Genomic DNA, 19,864 nt, shown 5'->3' on the forward strand with positions numbered 1-19,864 from the left:
TAAAAAATAAGGTTTACCATGATCTTTCACTTATTAAAAAAAAAACTAAGAAAAGGCTATTTTTTACATTATGCATTTTCACCATATTAAAAAAAAATTGAAAAATCTTTAATGTATTGTGACTTTTAGTTTAAAAGAGAATTCATTAAGATTTGAGACACTGCCAAAAAGAGGAAAAAAATAAGACAAAAACAGGTAAGTAAATAATCCATTTAAACAAGAGATTTTTTTTTTTAAGTAAATTAACTCTAAAAATAAGTTTCTGTCCATTAGATGCAGAGAAAATGGAGATGAGTCCAACAGTCCATAAACAAAATTAATAAATAATTTTATACTTGAAAAAAATACTATTAATAGACACAAAATAATATTAAAAGTATTAAGAAGTTGCCTCATGGCACTAGGCATATTTTTCTTTCTTTAACTACTGTAACCTGGCAGAGTTAGAAAATGCTTTAAAAAACTAAGTTCCCAAATTAACACTTGGAACATTTTTCAGTTTCTCTCTAAGGAGCAGAGCCAGAAATCTCAAGTATATTTTCCAACTTCACTTCATTGCCTTGTCAGTTAACACCTCCCTCAAAGAGATGGAAAATCAGGTATGTCTTGTGTGAATGCATAAAACAGCAATTGGTTTTGCTCAAAGACTTTATTTGCTGTTTGAGAAAGTGGCTGTGATAAATCTATAAATAAACCAATATACTCAAAGCCTAACTACCTCTCACCATTTCACTCCGTCTCCAAAAGACAAAATAAAATCCAGATTGGAGAATTAATGTCGGTTATTTGCCAATACCTGATTTTTCCCATCTGTTCCTTAAAAAGTAAGGAGTTTTCTGCCAAATACTTAGTAACTTTTTTAGATAAACACATAAATATCCAAGGAGAGTGGGCAGTTAAGAGAGTTCCCCTTGACTACATAATCCATTTGGCCCATTTCTACAGGCAGAATGACAATAATAATGCTACCAGAAAAACTACTTAAGAACTCAAAGTGTACCAGAAACGGGGTTTAAGGGAGTTAAACGGCAGTTTGTTCATTCAGTTCATTTAGTAGGTAAATCAAGAGTGATTATTTTGAAAAAATGCCATGTTAAACATTATGGCAAATTCAAGGACATATCTTCTGGTCTCTGTTCTCAGTAAGTTTATTATCTAGTAAGATCTACAGCCATAACTTTTCTGGCCTTTTTTACCCTATTCCCAACCTAAATAATTTTTCTTCAAAACAGTACACACCAAGATAATTCAATCAGAAATCTCAAAACAGAAGTTTGACTTTCAAAGAACTATATCACATTTACTCTACCTGTTTTGCACAGCATCTGCAGCTACCAGAAAATTTCCTCATGATATTTTCAAGGTCTAAGGCCCGTTCAGGACACGCTCTCTCTCTTCTAGTCACATTTCCACGACAGAGGGGACAATGTATTCCACTCTCTCTCATTGCAGTCAGGAAACACTTTCTACAAAAACTAAACCAAACATATGTGACATGTTACTACAGGAAAAAGTACTCTTTTCATTTTGATGATTAAACACAGCAGTGATGAATATGTAATAATGCTAGGGTATTTGTATGTGAATAAATCTAGAATTTTTAAAACTATATATTAATTTCTCAGTATAAAACTAGTGTCTGGACTAGATGGGAATATAAAAGAAACTACACTTAAGTCTTCTAACTTTTAACATAATACAGGAAAAATCAGAGAAGGCATGGTACAAAAGAATGACTGAATCTTATCCTGTGTTGCTTAGCAGCTGTGTGATTTTTAGGCGACCACTTCATTACAATGGGTCTCCATTTCCTCCCCTAACAAAATAAGAGAATGGACCACACATGAGCTTTTGTCTCAAACCGATATACTTCAAGATGTTGTTCTACATGATATGAATATGTCTCCTACAGAAACTTATTTCAGAAACTGAAGTATTCAAAGCTATTAAGGTTTCTCTGCTACAGAAACCAAATGATGCCCAAACTTCTGTGGTCAGGATATATGAAAATTCCCACAATATGCAGTGGAACATGATTTGAGAAATACTTGAGAATCCATCCAGTTCTAAATATATAAAACCAACATTCTAATTGCAACCAAATTCACCAAAATCTTCTCCCCTAACCTAAACAAATACCAAAGCTGAACCTCTTGCTTTTAGAAAAAACGGATAAAAATCACAGCCGTCTCTATCTGGGATCCAGAATCATTTAATCCAAACCCCTATAAATACAAATACAAATCTTTCACATCTATACTATCAAAAGTTGAGAGATAAAAGTATGATAACATATCACTCTGAGTTTCTCAACTATGTAGCATTGAACAAGTGACTCTTCTTTAAAATCAGTTTCCTCACACATACAATCATGTTTCTATGTATACTTGGCAGGCTTGTTCAGAGGATTAAGACAGGTCATGTAGTCTTATTACAAGTATAAAAACACTTACTACAGTATTTTTGACAGTCAGGAAAGTGCTCAATAAATATAAGGTAACATCACTAAGGTAGCACAGAAGAGATCACAATACATTAAAACATTAAAAATACTCATCATAACCAAGAGTCAAAGAAATGCAAAACAAACTAGATGGGAGATTTTTTTTTCAGTTGTCAAAACACTAGTTTTTAAAAATAATAATAATACACAGACATAAAGGAGAGAAAAATTTATAAGTGCTCTGTATTTCTAAACTGCAACTTGCTGATAAATAACAAAATCCTTACTGAAGGTGTTCCAAAACTCTGAATGCCATTTTCAGCTTTAATAACTAGTTACAAAAACCATCATCTTTAAGTTTAATTGTTTAAATTAAAAACTGAAATTTTGTTTACATTTTTTGGTAAATTTTTAGTACAACATATTTTAATTCTTTATTTCAATGTTTGCATTCTTTAATCAGAGGGACGGTTAAAAAGAAAAAAGGAGAGGAAGAGTCAGACCAAAAAAAGCCCATAAGACTAACTGGAACAATAGTCTAGACCATGATACAGTCTACATTAAGAGAGAGGTAGGAAGGAGGAATAGAGGATCACTATTTTAGAAACACAGTTATCAATGTCTATGATCCCGTATGAAGGGAATGTCCTAAGTTAAAAAATAGAATATGACTTTTTGACAATTACTTGTGGGAGAATGAGAAAGAAAAGTATTTCTGATTTTGAAGACTGAGTAAAAAGTAACTGTATTAACCAAGTTAAGAAACACTGGAAGAGAAGAGTGAGTAAAAGGTGACAGTATTAACCAAGTTGAGAAATACTGGAAAAGTTGGTTTGACAGAAAAGTACAAATTTAAAGCACCTACAAAAACCTCAATGCACAATATCCAGTAAACAAGTAGAAAGATGGATATGAAAATTAGGGGGAATATTTGGAGAGCAGACAAGATGAGACAAACACTAAAGAAACAATCTAGAGAAATAAAAACATTTAAAGGAAGGTTCAAAGAACCAGAAGAACTAAGAGTAAATAACGTTATAGAAGCTGAGTCTAGTAAACTAACAAAAAGAAATAGTAATTAAAGAGATAAAGGTAAAGCCATCACCAAACTATTAAGCTTAACATTTCTCTTTAAATAAAAATTGAAACTGCCAGGCTTCCCTAGTGGCTCAGTGCTAAAGAATCCACCTGCCAATGTGGGAGACACAGATTCCATCCTGATCCAAGAAGATCCCACCTGCCACAGAGCAACTAAGCCCATGTGCCACAACTACTAAGCCTGTGTTCTGGAGCCCAGGAGCCACAACTACTGAGCCCATTTGCCGCAACTAAAGAGTCAATGTGCAGCAACTACCGAAGAGCAGGCATGGCTTTTCACGCTTCACCAGAGAAGCCACAGCAATGAGAAGCCTGCACACCGTAACTGGAGAGTAGCTCCCACTCACTGCGATTAGGAAAAAAGTTCCCTCACAGCAACAAAGCCCCAGTACAGCCATCAATAGATATACATAAAAAATTATTGTTTTGAAAAACTGAAACTAAGTTCGTACCAACAAAATTCATTACAAAAAAGATAACCATGCATAAAATTGATGGAGCATGAGTGAACAAAATGAAGCAGGTTAGAATAACTATCAACAAGTAAATTGGTCAATATGCTGGCTAATTTAACAATTAACTACAAATAAAATATAAACACAGAATATTAAAAGATTTTTTGAAACCTGATGTACAAACAAAAGTTATATGGGGGGAGTAAATAAAATAAAGCACAGTTTCAAAGTACACTTATTCAATATCTAAAATAGTATCAATCTGATGACACTACATACCCGCCAGAGTGACCAAAATGAAAAAAGTGGAAAATACCAAGTGTTGAGGATGATGTGAAACCAACCTTAATTTGCATTCGATTTTATTAAAGTATAAACTGATATGAATATTTTGAAGATTAATACAACCATTTGGCAGAACCTAATATAGACCAGTGGGCTTCCCCCATGGCTCAACAGTAAAGAATCTGCCTGCCATGCAGGAACCTCAAGAGATTAGAGTTTAATCCCTACATCAGGAAGATCCCCTGGAGAAGGGGATGGCAACCTACTCCAGTATTCTTGCCTGGAGAATCTCATGGACAGAGAAGCCTGGTGGGCAGTCCATGGGATTGCAAAGAGTCAGACACGACTGAATCAACTTAGCACATACAACTACAGACCAGTAATTTCACTCCAAAGTATATACCCAACTGACTTGCATATATGATCAGAAGAAATGTCCTGGGAAGTTCACTGCCACACTATATGTAACAGCCAACAACACAAATGTCCATCAACAGAATAATGCATAAGCATTATAGCATATCCACAAAATGGAAACTCTAATACACTGCAATGAGAATGAATTCAGATGAACAATGTTGAGCTTTGGAAGCCAGATATGAAAGACTACAAAGTGCATGATTCTACTCTTATAAAGATCAAAGAGCAGGTAAGACTACTGTTAAAAGTCAAAACCACTGTGTCCTGAAGAAATGGGATATACAGCTTAGAGAAGTGAGGAGTTTCTAAAGTGCTGGTGATGGAATCCTGGAGTTCAGTTGTTTGACATGGGTGTTGAATACACAGATGTGCTCTGTATGAAAAAAATTCACTGAGCTGGAATTAAATTTTCTCAATTAGGAGTAAAAACAGGGGTAAATATGTTTAAACTTATAAAAATAACTAAATTATCTTCTAACGGGACCTAAAATAAAACAAGCCAAAAGCCCATCTGGGCTTTCTACTGTATACTCAACTGAGCATATCTATCTTTCCAACTAGGGATCGAACCCAGGTCTCCTGCATTGCAAGCAGATGATTTACCACTGAGCCACCAGGGAACCAAATGGATACAAAAACAATATGCTGTCTACAAGAGACCCACCTCAAACCTAGGGACACATACAGACAAAATGAGGGGCTGAAAAAAGATATTGGAGACCAAAAAAAAGTAGGAACAGCAATACTCAGACAAAGTAGACTTTAAAGACTATGAAAAGAGACAAAGAAGGACACTACACAATGATCAAGGAATCAACCCAAGAAAATAATATAATAATTATAAACATATATGCACCCAACATAGGAGCACCTCAATATGTAAGGCAAATGCTAACAAGTACGAACGGGGGAATTAACAGTAGCATAGGAATAGTGGGGGACTTTAATACTCCACTTACACCTATGGATAAAACAACCAAACAGAAAATTAGCAAGGAAACACAAGCTCTAAATGATACAATGGACCAATTAGATCTAGTTGATATCTACAGGGCATTTCATCCAAAAACAATGGATTTCACCTTTCTGTCAAGTGAACACGGATCATTCTCCAGGAGAGATCACATCCTGGGCCACAAATCTAGCCATGGTAAATTTTAAAAATGAAATGATTTCAAGCATCTTTCCTGATCACAATGTGGTAAGATTAGATATCAACTACAGAAAGGAAAAAAAAAAAAAAAAAAAACACAAACATATGGAGGTTAAACAATACATTCCTGAATAACCGACTGATTACAGAAGAAATCAAAAAGGAAATCAAAATATGCACAGAAACAAATGAAAACGAAAAACACACCACCACCTATGGGATTCAGTAAAAGCAGTGCTAAAAGGCAGGTTCACAGCAATACAAGCTTACCTCAGGAAACAAGAGAAACATCAAATAAGCAACCTAACTTCAAATGTAAAGCAACTAGAAAAAGAAGAAAAGAAGAACCCCAAAGTTAATAGAAGGAAAGAAATCATAAAAATAAGAGCAGAAGTAAATGAAAAAGAAACAAAAGAGACTATAGCAAAGATCAACAAAACTAAAAGCTGACTCTTTGAGAAGATAAATAAAATAGACAAACTGTTAGCCAGACTCATCAAGAAAAAAAAGGAGAAGAATCAAATCAATAAAGTTAGAAATAAAAATGGAGAAATCACAACAGACAACACAAATACAAAAGATCATAAGAGACTATTATGAGCAACTATATGCCAAAAAATGGGCAACTTGGAAAAAATGGACAAATTCTTAAAAAACTATAACCTTCCAAACCTGAGCCAGAAAGAAAATCTAAACAGACCCAATCACAAGCACGGACATCAAAACTGTAATCAAAAATCTTCCAACAAACAAAAGTCCAGGACCAAATGGGATTACAAGTGAATTCTATCAAAAATTTAGAGAAGCGCTAACACCTATTCTAATCAAACTCTTCCAGAAAACTGCAGAGAAAGGCAAACTCCCAAACTCATTCTATGAGGCCACCATCACCTTGATACCAAAACCAGACAAAGATGCCACGAAAAAAGAAAACTACAGGCCATTATCACTGATGAACAAAGATGCAAAAATCCTCAACAAAATTCTAGCAAACAGAATCCAGCAACATATTAAAAAGATCATACATCATGACCAAGAGGGCCTTATTCCAGGGATGCAAGAATTCTTCAATATTCACAAATCAATCAATGTGATACAACATATTAACAAATTGAAAAATAAAAACCATATGATTAACTCAATAGATGCAGAGAAAGCCTTTGACAAAATTCAACATCCATTTATAATAAAAACTCTCCAGAAGGCAGGCATAGAAGGAACATGGTGGTGGTTTAGTCACTAAGTCGTGTCCAACTCTTGTGATCCCATGGACTGTAGCCTGCCAGGCTCCTCTGTCCATGGGGTTCTCCAGGCAAGAACACTGGAGTGGGTCACCATTTTCTCCTCCACATGATCTTCCCAACCCAGGAATCAAACCCAGGTCTCCTGCACTGCAGGCAGATTCTTTACCAACTGAGCTATGAGGGAAGCCCCCACCTCAACATAATAAAACCCAGAGCAAACATTATCCTCAATCGCAAAAATTTGAAAGCATTTTCTCTAAATTTAGGAACAAGACAAGGGTGCCCACGCTCACCACTACTATTCAACATAGTTTTGGAAGTCCTAGCCACAGCAATCGGAGAAGAAAAAGAAATAAAAGGAATCCAGACTGGAATAGAAGCAGCAAAACTCTCAGTGTTTGCAGAGGACATGATCCTCTACAGAGAAAACCTTAAAGATACCACCAAAAAATTACTAGAGCTAATCAATGAATACACTAAAATTACAGGATATAAAATTAATACACAGAAATACCACACATTCCTATACACTAACAATGAAAAAATAGAGATATTAAGAAAACAATCCCATTTACCATTGCAATGAAAAGAATAAAATATTTATGAATAAATCTACCTAAAGAAACAAAAGACCTCTATATCAGATCAGATGAGATCAGATCAGAGATCAGTCGCTCAGTCGTGTCCGACTCTTTGCGACCCCATGAATCGCAGCACGCCAGGCCTCCCTGTCCATCACCAACTCCCAGAGTTCACTGAGACTCACGTCCATCGAGTCAGTGATGCCATCCAGCCATCTCATCCTCTGTCGTCCCCTCCTCCTTTTGCCTCCAATCCCTCCCAGCATCAGAGACTTTTCCAATGAGTCAACTCTTAGCATGAGGTGGCCCAAGTACTGGAGTTTCAGCTTCAGCATCATTCCTTCCAAAGAAATCCCAGGGCTGATCTCCTTCAGAATGGACTGGTTGGATCTCCTTGCAGTCCAAGGGACTCTCAACAGTCTTCTCCAACACCCAGTCCAAAAGCATCAATTCTTTGGCTCTCAGCCTTCTGCACAGTCCAACTCTCACATCCATACATGACCACAGGAAAAACCATAGCCTTGACTAGACGGACCTTTGTTGGCAAAGTAATGTCTCTGCTTTTGAATATGCTATCTAGGGTGGACATAACTTTCCTTCCAAGGAGTAAGCGTCTTTTAATTTCATGGCTGCAGTCACCATCTTCAGTGATTTTGGAGCCCAGAAAAATAAAATCTGACACTGTTTCCACTGTTTCCCCATCTATTTCCCATGAACTGATGGGACCAGATGCCATGATCTTCGTTTTCTGTATGTTGAGCTTTAAGCCAATTTTTTCACTTTCACTTTCATCAAGAGGCTTTTGAGTTCCTCTTCACTTTCTGCCACAAGGGTGGTGTCATCTGCATATCCGAGGTTATTGATATTTCTCCCAGCAATCTTGATTCCAGCTTGTGCTTCTACCAGCCCAGCGTTTCTCATTTTGTACTCTGCATATAAGTTAAATAAACAGGGTGACAATATACAGCCTTGACCAACTCCTTTTCCTATTTGGAACCAGTCTGTTGTTCCATGTCCAGTTCTAACTGTTGCTTCCTGACCTGCATACAAATTTCTCAAGAGGCAGATCAGGTGGTCTGGTATTACCATCTCTTTCAGAATTTTCCACAGTTTATTGTGATCCACACAGTCAAAGGCTTTGGCATAGTCAATAAAGCAGAAGTAGATGTTTTTCTGGAACTCTCTTGCTTTTTCCATGATCCAGCGGATGTTGGCAATTTGATCTCTGGTTCCTCTGCCTTTTCTAAAACCAGCTTGAACATCAGGAAGTTCACGATTCACGTATTGCTGAAGCCTAGCTTGGAGAATTTAAGCATTACTTTACTAGCGTGTGAGATGAATGCAATTGTGCGGTAGTTTGAGCATTCTTTGGCATTGCCTTTCTTTGGGATTGGAATGAAAAGTGACCTTTTCCAGTCCTGTGGCCACTGCTGAGTTTTCCAAATTTGCTGGCATATTGAGTGCAGCACTTTCACAGCATCATCTTTCAGGATTTGAAATAGCTCCACTGGAATTCCATCACCTCCACTAGCTTTGTTTGTAGTGATGCTTTCTAAGGCCCACTTGACTTCACATTCCAGGATGTCTGGCTCTAGGTGAGTGATCACACCAACGTGATTATCTGGGTCATGAAGATCTTTTTTGTACAGTTCTTCTGTGTATTCTTGCCACCTCTTCTTAATATCTTCTGCTTCTGTTGGGTCCATACCATTTCTGTCCTTTATCAAGCCCATCTTTGCATGAAATGTTCCTTTGGTATCTCTGATTTTCTTGAAGAAATCCCTAGTCTTTCCCATTCTGTTGTTTTCCTCTATTTCTTTGCATTGATCGCTGAAGAAGGCTTTCTTATCTCTTCTTGCTATTCTTTGGAACTCTGCATTCAGATGTTTATATCTTTCCTTTTCTCCTTTGCTTTTCTCTTCTCTTCTTTTCACAGCTATTTGTAAGGCCTCCCCAGACAGCCATTTTGCTTTTTTGCATTTCTTTTCCATGGGGATGGTCTTGATGCCTGTCTCCTGTACAATGTCACGAACCTCATTCCATAGTTCATCAGGCACTCTATCAGATCTAGGCCCTTAAATCTATTTCTCACTTCCACTGTATAATCATAAGGGATTTGATTTAGGTCATACCTGAATGGTCTAGTGGTTTTCCCTACTTTCTTCAATTTAAGTCTGAATTTGGCAATAAGGAGTTCATGGTCTGAGCCACAGTCAGCTCCTGGTCTTGTTTTTGCTGACTGTATAGAGCTTCTCCGAGATCTTTGGCTGCAAAGAATACAATCAATCTGATTTCGGTGTTGACCATCTGGTGATGTCCATGTGTAGAGTCTTCTCTTGTGTTGTTGGAAGAGGGTGTTTGTTATGACCAGTGCATTTTCTTGGCAAAACTCTATTAGTCTTTACCCTGCTTCATTCCGTATTCCAAGGCCAAATTTGCCTGTTACTCCAGGTGTTTCTTGACTTCCTACTTTTGCATTCCAGTCCCCAATAATGAAAAGGACATCTTTTTTGGGTGTTAGTTCTAAAAGGTCTTGTAGGTCTTCATAGAACCGTTCAACTTCAGCTTCTTCAGCATTACTGGTTGGGGCATAGACTTGGATTACTGTGATATTGAATGGTTTGCCTTGGAAACAAACAGAGATCATTCTGTCGTTTTTGATATTGCATCCAAGTACTGCATTTCGGACTCTTTTGTTGACCATGATGGCCACTCCATTTCTTCTGAGGGATTCCTGCCCCCAGTAGTAGATATAATGGTCATCTGAGTTAAATTCACCCATTCCAGTCCATTTTAGTTTGCTGACTCCTAGAATGTCGACATTCACTCTTGCCATCTCTTGTTTGACCACTTCCAATTTGCCTTGATTCATGGACCTGACATTCCAGGTTCCTATGCAATATTGCTCTTTACAGCATCAGACCTTGCTTCTATCACCAGTCACATCCACAGCTGGGTATTGTTTTTGCTTTGGCTCCATCCCTTCATTCTTTCTGGAGTTATTTCTCCACTGATCTCCAGTAGCATATTGGGCACCTACTGACCTGGGGAGTTCCTCTTTCAGTATCCTATCATTTTGCCTTTTCATACTGTTCATGGGGTTCTCAAGGCAAGAATACTGAAGTGGTTTGCCACTCCTGACCTAATTAATCTTAAGAGCTTTTGCACGGCAAAGGAAACTGTTAGCAAGGTGAAAATGCAACATTCCAAATGGGAGAAAATAATAGCAAATTAAACACCCAGCAAAGAATTAATCTCTAAAGTATACAAGCAGCTCATGCAGCTCAACACCAGAAAAAAGAACTCCATCAAAAAAGTGGGCCAAAGAACTAAAGACATTTCTCCAAAGAAGACATACAGATGGCTAATAAATACATGAAAAGATGCTCAACATCAATCATTATTAGAGAAATGCAAATGAAAACCACAATGGGGTATCATCTCACAAACAGTCAGAACGGCCGCCATCAAAGGTATCATCTCACAACAGTCAGAACGTCCGCCATCAAAAGTCTACGAACAATAAATGCTGGAGAGAAGGCAACCCTCTTACACTGTTGTTGGGAACGCAAACTGGTATAGCCACTATGGAGAACAGTGTGGAGATTCCTTAGAAAACTGGAAATAGAACTTCCATACAACCCAGCAATCCCACTGCTGGGCATACACACTGAGGAAACCAGAACTGAAAGACAAATGTACCCCAATGTTCATTAAGCACTTATAAACAGTTCATTGAGCTGTTTACAACAGCTAAGACATGGAAGCAACCTAGATATCCATGGGCAGATGAATGGCTAAGGGGGTACATATACACAATGGAATATTACTCAGCTATAAAAAGGAATGCATTTGAATCAGTTTTAATAAAGTGGATGAAACTGGATCCTATTGTACAGAGTGAAGTAAGTCAGAAAGCAAAATACCAATACAGCATATTAATGCATATATATGGAATTTAGAAAGATGGTAACAACGATCCTATATGCAAGGCAGCAAAAGAGACACAGATATAAAGAACAGACTTTTGGACTTTGGGATAGGCAAGGGTGGAATGATTTGAGAGAATATCACTGAAACATGCATATTACCATATGTAAAAGAGATGACCAGGGCAAGTTCAATGCATGATGCAGGGTACTCAAAGCCGGTGCTCTGGGGCAACCTAGAGGAATGCTGTGGAGAGGAAGTGGGAGGGGGATTCCGGATGGGGGGGGTCAAATGTGCACCGGTGGCTGATTCATGTCAATATGTGGCAAAAACCACAATACTGTAAGGCAATTATCCTCAGTCATGTCTGACTCTTTGTGACACCATGGACTGCAGCACGCCAGGCCTCCCTGTCCATCACCATCACCCAGAGCTTGCTCAAACTCATGTCCATCAAGTCGGTGATGCCATCCAACCATCTCATTCTCCGTCATCCCCTTCTCCTCCTGCCTTCAATTTTTCCCAGTACCAGGGTCTTTTCCAATGAGTCAGTTCTTTGCATGAAGTGGCCAAAGTATTAGAGTTTCAGCTTCAACATCAGTCCTTCCAATCAATATTCAGGACTGACTTCCTTTAGGATGGACTACTTTGATCTCCTTGCAGTCCAAGGGACTCTCAAGAGTCTTCTCCAACACCACAGTTCAAAAGCATCAATTCTTTGGTGCTCGGCTTTCTTTATAGTTCAGTTGTCACATCCATACATGCTGCTACTGCTGCTAAGTCACGTCAGTCGTGTCCGACTCTGTGCAACCCCATAGACGGCAGCCCACCAGGCTCCCCCGTCCCTGGGATTCTCCAGGCAAGAACACTGGAGTGGGTTGCCATTTCCTTCTCCAATGCATAAAAGTGAAAGTGAAGTTGCTCAGTGGTGTCCGATTCTTAGCAACCCCATGGACTGCAGACCACCAGGGTCCATCCACACATGGCTACTGGAAAAACCATAGATTTGACTATACAGACCTTTGTCAGCTAAGTAATGTCTGATTTTTAATATGCTGTGTAGGTTGGTCATAGCTTTTCTTCCAAGGAGCACACATCTTATCATTTCATGGCTGCAGTCACCATCTGCAGTGATTCTGGAGACCAAAAAAATAAAGTCTATCACTGTTTCCATTGTTTCCCCATCTATTTCGCATGAACTGATGGGACTGGATGTCATGATATTAGTTTTTTGTATGTTGAGCTTTAAGCCAACTCTTTTACTCTCCTCCTTCGTTTTCATCAAGAGGCTTTTTAGTTCCGCTTCACTTTCTGCCATAAGGGTGGTGTCATCTGCATATCTGAGGTTATTGATATTTCTCCCAGCAATTTTGATTCCAGCTTGTGCTTCATCCAGCTCGGCATCTCGCATGATGTACTCTGGATATAAGTTAAATAAGCAGGGTAACAATACACAGCCTTGATGTACCCCTTTCCCAATTTGGAATCAGTCTGATGTTCCATGTCTGGTTCTAACTGTTGCTTCTTGACCTGCATATAGATTTCTAAGGAGGCAGGTCAGGTGGTCTGGTATTCCCATCTCTTTCAATTTTCCACAGTTTGTTGTGATCCACACAATCAAAAGCTTTGGCATAGTCAATAAAGGAGATGTTTTTCTGGAACTCGCTTGCTTATTTTATGATCCAACGGATACTGGCAATTTGACCTCTGGTTCCTCTCCCTTTTCTAAATCCAGCTTGAACATCTGACAGTTCATGGTTCACATACTGTTGAAGCCTGGCTTGGAGAATTTTGAGCATTACTCTGCTAGCGTGTGAGATGAGTACAATTGTGTGTTAGTTTGAACATTCTTTGGCATTGCCTTTCTTTGGGATTGGAATAAAAACTGACCTTTTCCAGTCCTGTGGCCACTGCTGAGTTTTCCAAATTTGCTGGCATATTAAGTGCAGCACTTTCACAGCATCATCTTTTAGGATTTCAAATAGCTCAACTGGAATTCCTTCACCTCCACTAGCTTTGTTCATAGTGATGCTCCTAAGGCCCACTTGACTTCCTAAGGCCCAGTGAAAACTGGTTCCATTTAAAAGGATGAAAAATTGGAGGTCTGTCAATTCTTCCCAACAATTGTCAGCTCTCATCTACAGTTATGTTGGTGGCTGCAAAAAAGTTCATGATTATTTCTTTTTTCCAACTGAAATGACCTTCTTTCTTATCATGCTATCTGAATTGTACTGTCTGATATTAATATTTCTATACCAGCATTCTTTGGGATAACACACAAATACACTCAGAGAAGTTAGCACTTTTACTCTCTGAAAGACTCAGTTCTGGTAAAATTACACATGCATTCCTAGAAATGACTGCACTATGCAAAGTCATCCAGTAAAAATCAAAGAGTTTATAGGAAAAATGGGACTGGGGCAAAACTCAAATGTGAACATCCGAAAGAATACTCTATGTAAAGCTTTAATTTAGCCTGAAAAAAGTACACACTACTCATTACAATAACCATGAAAGAGTATTTTAGCTTTATTTATGTTTTATATTCCCTAAGGGAAATGCTGTAATCAAATATGAATACAATTTTTATGTACACTATGCTACCATCTGTGTAAAAAAAGGGAAGGGAAAGAATATATGTTCAGATTTGCTTATGTATATGTAAAACTTCTGAAAAGATACCAAAGAAATAGTGATATATACTGGGGAACTGTGGGGCAGAGGTGGATACAACAAGTGACAATAGGAATAAGATTTGGGGAAGTTCTCTTCTTGCCTAGTGGTTAGGATTTCAAGCCTTCATTTCTGTGGCCTGGGTTCAGTTCCTGGTCAAGAAACTGAGATCCTGCAAACTGTGTGGCTTGGCCAAAAATAAAAAACCCTAAGTCAAATCTTAGTAACTATGCACAGCTATCCTTTAAATAGACATTAAAACTACTTCTTAAAGACTGGTAGAAATATATCTTAGAAAGCAAAACTGATTTATTTACAAAGGTGCAAAAACAGTTTAATGAATGAAAGATAGACTTTTTAATAAATGATGCTAGAGCAACTGGAAATCCACAGACCAAAAAAATAAACTCCACTCAAATTGCCCCTTTATATAAAGTTAACTCAAAACAGATCACAGACTGTAGTAAAGTGGGTTATGGCCATCCAAAGATATAGTCACTTCCTAATTCCCAGGAGAAGATAGTATCACCTTATATTATAAGAGTTCTGATTACTGTTAAGGCTTGGGGATGAAGATATTAGCTGGGATTATCCAAGTGGGTCCCAAATGCTACAAGTCTTTGTAAAAGAGGCAGAAGGAGATCTGACACAAACACACAGAAGAAAAGCCATACTGAGATGGAGGCCAAGACTGGAGTGATGTGGCCCCCAGCTTCTCAAGGCCCTGCCAACACCTTGACTTTGGCCAACTGAAATTGATTTCAAATTTCTATCCTACAGAACTGTGAAAAAATTCATTTGTTTTAAAGTCACCAAGTTTGTAGTAATTTGTCATAGCAGTCCTAGGAGACCAATTCACAGAGTAAAATGTAAAACATAAACTTTTCAGAAAAAGGTAGAAAATATTTAGAATACAGAGCTAGACAGAGTTCTTAGACTTAAAGTTGAAAACACATTTCACAAGAGGAAAAATTGATAAAGTGGACATTATAGAAATCCTAAATGTTTGCTGTGCAAAGACTGTTAAAAAGACAAAAAGAGAATCCAAAGACTGGGGGAAAAAAATTGTAAATCATGTATCTAACAAAGGAATAGTATCTAGAATACATAAAGAAGTCGCAAAGCTCAAAAGGAAAAAGCAAATAATCTAATTAAAAAACACAGGCAAAAGAAACTGAACAGACATGATGCTAATTTTACCTGAGAAGATACAGATACTAAACAAGCACATGAAAAGATGTTTAACATCATTAGCCATTAGTAAAATGCGAATTAAAGTCATCAGATATCACTGCACACATTGAAATGGCTTAAATTTTTAAAAATTGACAACATGAAATGCTGATGAGGATACAAAGAAACTGGATCACTCATACATTGCTGGTGGAAATGTTAAATGGTACAGATACCGTAGGAAATAATCTTAAAAGATTTTCTTAAAAGATAAAACACGCAACCACCATATGATCCACTAATTGTGTTCTTGGGCATTTATCCTAGAGGAATGAAAGTTTATGTTCACACAAAAATCTGTACATGATTATTTATAGCAGCTCTATTTGAAATACTCAAAAACTGACTATTCCAGATTGTCTTCAGTGGATCAATGTTTAATCAAAATGCAGTACATCCATACCATGTATGCATGCATATTCGCCAATAAGAGGAAATAATGGTAACACACAAAAACCTGAATCTCTAGAGAACTGTGCTGAGGGAAAAAAGAAATCCCAAAAAGTTATAAATTGTTTGATTCCATTTATATAACATTACATACCATTCTCTCTTTGGTAACAGCTCTATTGAAATATGAGGATGAGATGGCTGGATATGGCATCACCAATGCAATGGACATGAACTTGGGCAAACTTGGGGAGATGGTGAAGGATAGGGAAGCCTGGTGTGCTGCAGTCCATGGGGTCACAAAGAGTCAGACACAACCGGGCGACTGAACAACAGCAACTATTGAGATAAAACTCACATACCATACACCATTCACCCATTTAAAGCATACATTTCAGTGAGTTTTTATTTTTTTATTGTATTTTACAGAGTTGCACAATATTTAAGATTCTTGAAATGACAAAATTATGGAAACAGAGAGCATGAGAACATTAGTGCTTGCCAAGGGTGAAGGAGGGACAGAGTGGAATCAAGAGGAAAGTGGGTGTGACTATACAGGAAATACAGGAAAAATCTTTGTGGTGATGGAAATGTTTTTTATCTTTATCAATGAGATATCCTGGTTTTATTTACAAGTCATTATGATTAAGGGAAACTGGGTCAGGGTACACAATTTGTATATTATTTCTTACAACTACATGTGAATCTATAATAATCTCAAAATAAATAACTTATCCATATATTATAATGAATATTCACCTAATAATATGTTTTAAGTACTTACTACATAACAGACACTAGGGATACATCAGGGAACAAAAGCGATGAAAATCCCTAATTTGATGGGACTTACAACATAGGTACTGGCACCAAGTTTGTGTGTGTGTATATACTATATCTCAAAACAGTTAACAGGTCATATGATACTGTGCTAAAAATTAGCAAAAGTTACTAATGAAAGTGAAAAATCCCAAAGAATCAAATTAGAAGAATTCAAATATACTAAGGAGATTTTACAAAAAATAGAAAAGGAATACCCTCTAAGAAATACTAAGGTCAACTAAATAAGATAGGCAAATTAATAATGATTCAAAACCATATATCTGGGAGAATGGCATTAAAACATGTATAATATCATTTAAGAAATGAATCGCCAGTCCAGGTTTGATGCAGGATACAGGAAGCTTAGGGCTGGTGCACTGGGATGACCCAGAGGAATGGTATGGGGAGGGAGGTAGGAGGGGGATTCAGGATGGGGAACACGTGTATACCTGTGGCGGATGCATGTTGATGTATGGCAAAACCAATACAATACTGTAAACTAAAACTAAAAATAAATAAAATAAAATTTCTAAAAGTTAAAAAAAAAAACAAAAAACCCATATATCTTAGTAGATTCCAAGTAAGTCTGAAAATGGACAATTTTCTTTAGAAGATTCAACAAACAAAAAAATGGACAGCATTATAACTTGGATAAAAGGAATCAAGTATCTCAAATCTGAATGTATAATAAGATACAGTAATCTACCAAAACAAACAAAAGGCAGGAAAATAATGTAAAATAAGTAATAAATTACAATGGATTATTGCTGAATCAGTCATAGAAATGACCACAAATGTACATAAAGCACACTCTGAACAATAAAATTATAAATTAGGATATAAATATTTAATATGGAAAAATGCATATAGCTTGCTAGCAACTAAAAAAATAAATTTTAAAGTGACTTCTAGATACCATTATGAACTGTATTAAACTAACAAAATACTGGTTTACAAAAAAAGCTGGCAAAATACAGATGTATTTTAATAGTATTAATGGCATTGTGTAAGCCCAGTTTTGTAGAAAGCAACAAGACATCTATACAAACAGCAGAAACTATTTTTTGAGCATTTAACATGTGCTAGGCAGGGTCCCAGAAACTTTATCTTAACATATATCATCTTAAGTTCTTAATAATAAATAAACGTTTAAAAGTTCCTTTATTTTACAGATAAGGAAACGAAGACTTTTTTAAAAGTAAGTAAACAGGGCTTCCCTGGTGGTTCAATGGCTAAGACTGAGCTCCCAAGGCAGAGGCCCGGTTCAAGCCCTGGTCAGGGAACTAGATCCCACTTGCCACAACTAACAGTTTGCATGTCACAACAAAAAGATCCCACATGTCGCAATGAAGACCCAGCGCAGCCAAACAAATAAATATCTTTATAAATAAACCTGTAAGAGACTAAGGCAAGGTGTTTCTTCATTGAAAAACAAGGCCCTGAATTTTCCCTCACCCCAAAATACTCTATATACAAACACAGTCCTCCACAAATTAACACCTACATATCACTTAAACCTCAGCAACAATTTCACTTCCTCAAGAAAGGTCTTTGACTACTGAACCATCCACTCACCAACCGACCTAGATCTGCTCCCCTTCTTATACTTGCTCTTTCAACCTACAGGTTTGTAACTACACATTTATCTGAGTGTTTATTTGAACTAAAATGTGTCTCATCAATGCCAATTCTGAGGGCAGGGATCATACCTAACTGTACACCGCTGTATGAGCAGCACTGTAACACAGAGCTGGGCACTTAGTTGTTGCTCAGTCACTAAGTCACGTCTGACTCTTTGTGACCCCATGGACTGCAGCACGCCAGGTTCCTTTGTCCTCCACTATCTCCCAGAGTTTGCTCAAATTCATGTCCATTGAATCAGTGATACTACGTAACCATCTCATCCTCTGCCACCCACTTCTCCTTTTGCCTTCAATCTAGTAGGCACTGAATGCTAATCTACCTTAACCTAATCCAAAAATTTACTTAACCCAAAATACAATCCACAGTCCTCAAATCAAAACCATGAGCACCTTTCATGTACAAAATACTTCAATATAGCTATAATCATTCTTGTGTGACACAGCTGACAAATTCCCTTGTATTTACCCTCTGACCCAGCAATTCCACTTGTGAGAATTATCTTACAGGAAAAACTCTCACATGTGAAATGGTATTCATACAAGTTTAATCACTGTGGCACTATCTGTAACAGCAAAAAAATTGGAAACAACCTACGTGTCCATCAGGTAAGAGATTAGCTAAATAAATAATGATACATCAAAAACGGAATACTAGAACACTCAGTATGTTCCATTGGGGTCAGGAATTTCTGTCTGGTTTGTTGAACCCCTAGGGCCTAGAATACACAATAGTACTGTCAGCGCATCATGGACACTCAGTGTTGGCTGAATGAATTAATGAAAACTCTACAACCAGAAAAAAAAGAGAAAGAAAGAAGACCCTTTATGTACTGATACAGAATAACCTCCGATACACCAAAACATGAAAACAGCAATGTACAAAAGAGTGCATATAGTATGCACTCTGGGAGAATATATACGGTAACAGTGGCTGTGGGAGACAATCATATTATTTCCTTTTGTACCTTTAAAATTGTGAATTACAATATTCTCCATTCACAATAATACCTTTGGTATTAAACATATGGACCAACACACTAGAAATAAGATTCCTTCTTGTTTACAAAAATAATCTAGCTTTTCATGTTAGATGCTATAGGTACTAAATTAAAAATATTTTTATATTTTGATGGGTTTCGAAAACTATAAAATACACATACAAGATTATTACGATCATTCACAAACATTACCTCATTTGGTCCGTGCAATAACACTGAGAAACAGGCTGCTTTTACCCCTGTTTTATGGAGAGGAAAACAGGCTAAAAGGAGATAAATCACTTGACCAAGTGATACAGCTAGTAAGCTGTGGGCTCCAAACACAAATCCATTTATATAATTATTCAGTATGTAAAAGTAGACCTGGGTTGCTGCCTTTTAAGAGCTTACAGTCTAACTGGAGAAAATGGCATCCATCAAATCAACTGACTCCAAAAATATTATGATTATCAACTATGATAAGTGGTACACAAAGGAAATTATTCAGGTCTTTTAT

At 37.2% G+C, this 19,864-nt stretch overlaps 1 protein-coding gene across 7 annotated transcripts in view; it reads right to left on the minus strand.

Annotated features, from left to right (window-relative positions):
• Positions 1 to 19,864, minus strand: part of RNF138 (ring finger protein 138) — a 39,043-nt gene that overhangs the window by 12,467 nt on the left and 6,712 nt on the right. For all 7 annotated transcript variants that reach the window (XM_055559018.1, XM_055559020.1, XM_055559016.1 and 4 more), the window contains exon 3: positions 1,310 to 1,475. In XM_055559018.1, coding sequence (XP_055414993.1) covers positions 1,310 to 1,475 — 166 coding nt within the window. The remainder of the gene's footprint in view (positions 1 to 1,309; positions 1,476 to 19,864) is intronic.

This window comes from Bubalus kerabau, chromosome 21 (genome assembly GCF_029407905.1).
Source record: "Bubalus kerabau isolate K-KA32 ecotype Philippines breed swamp buffalo chromosome 21, PCC_UOA_SB_1v2, whole genome shotgun sequence".
Taxonomy (NCBI): domain Eukaryota; kingdom Metazoa; phylum Chordata; class Mammalia; order Artiodactyla; family Bovidae; genus Bubalus; species Bubalus kerabau.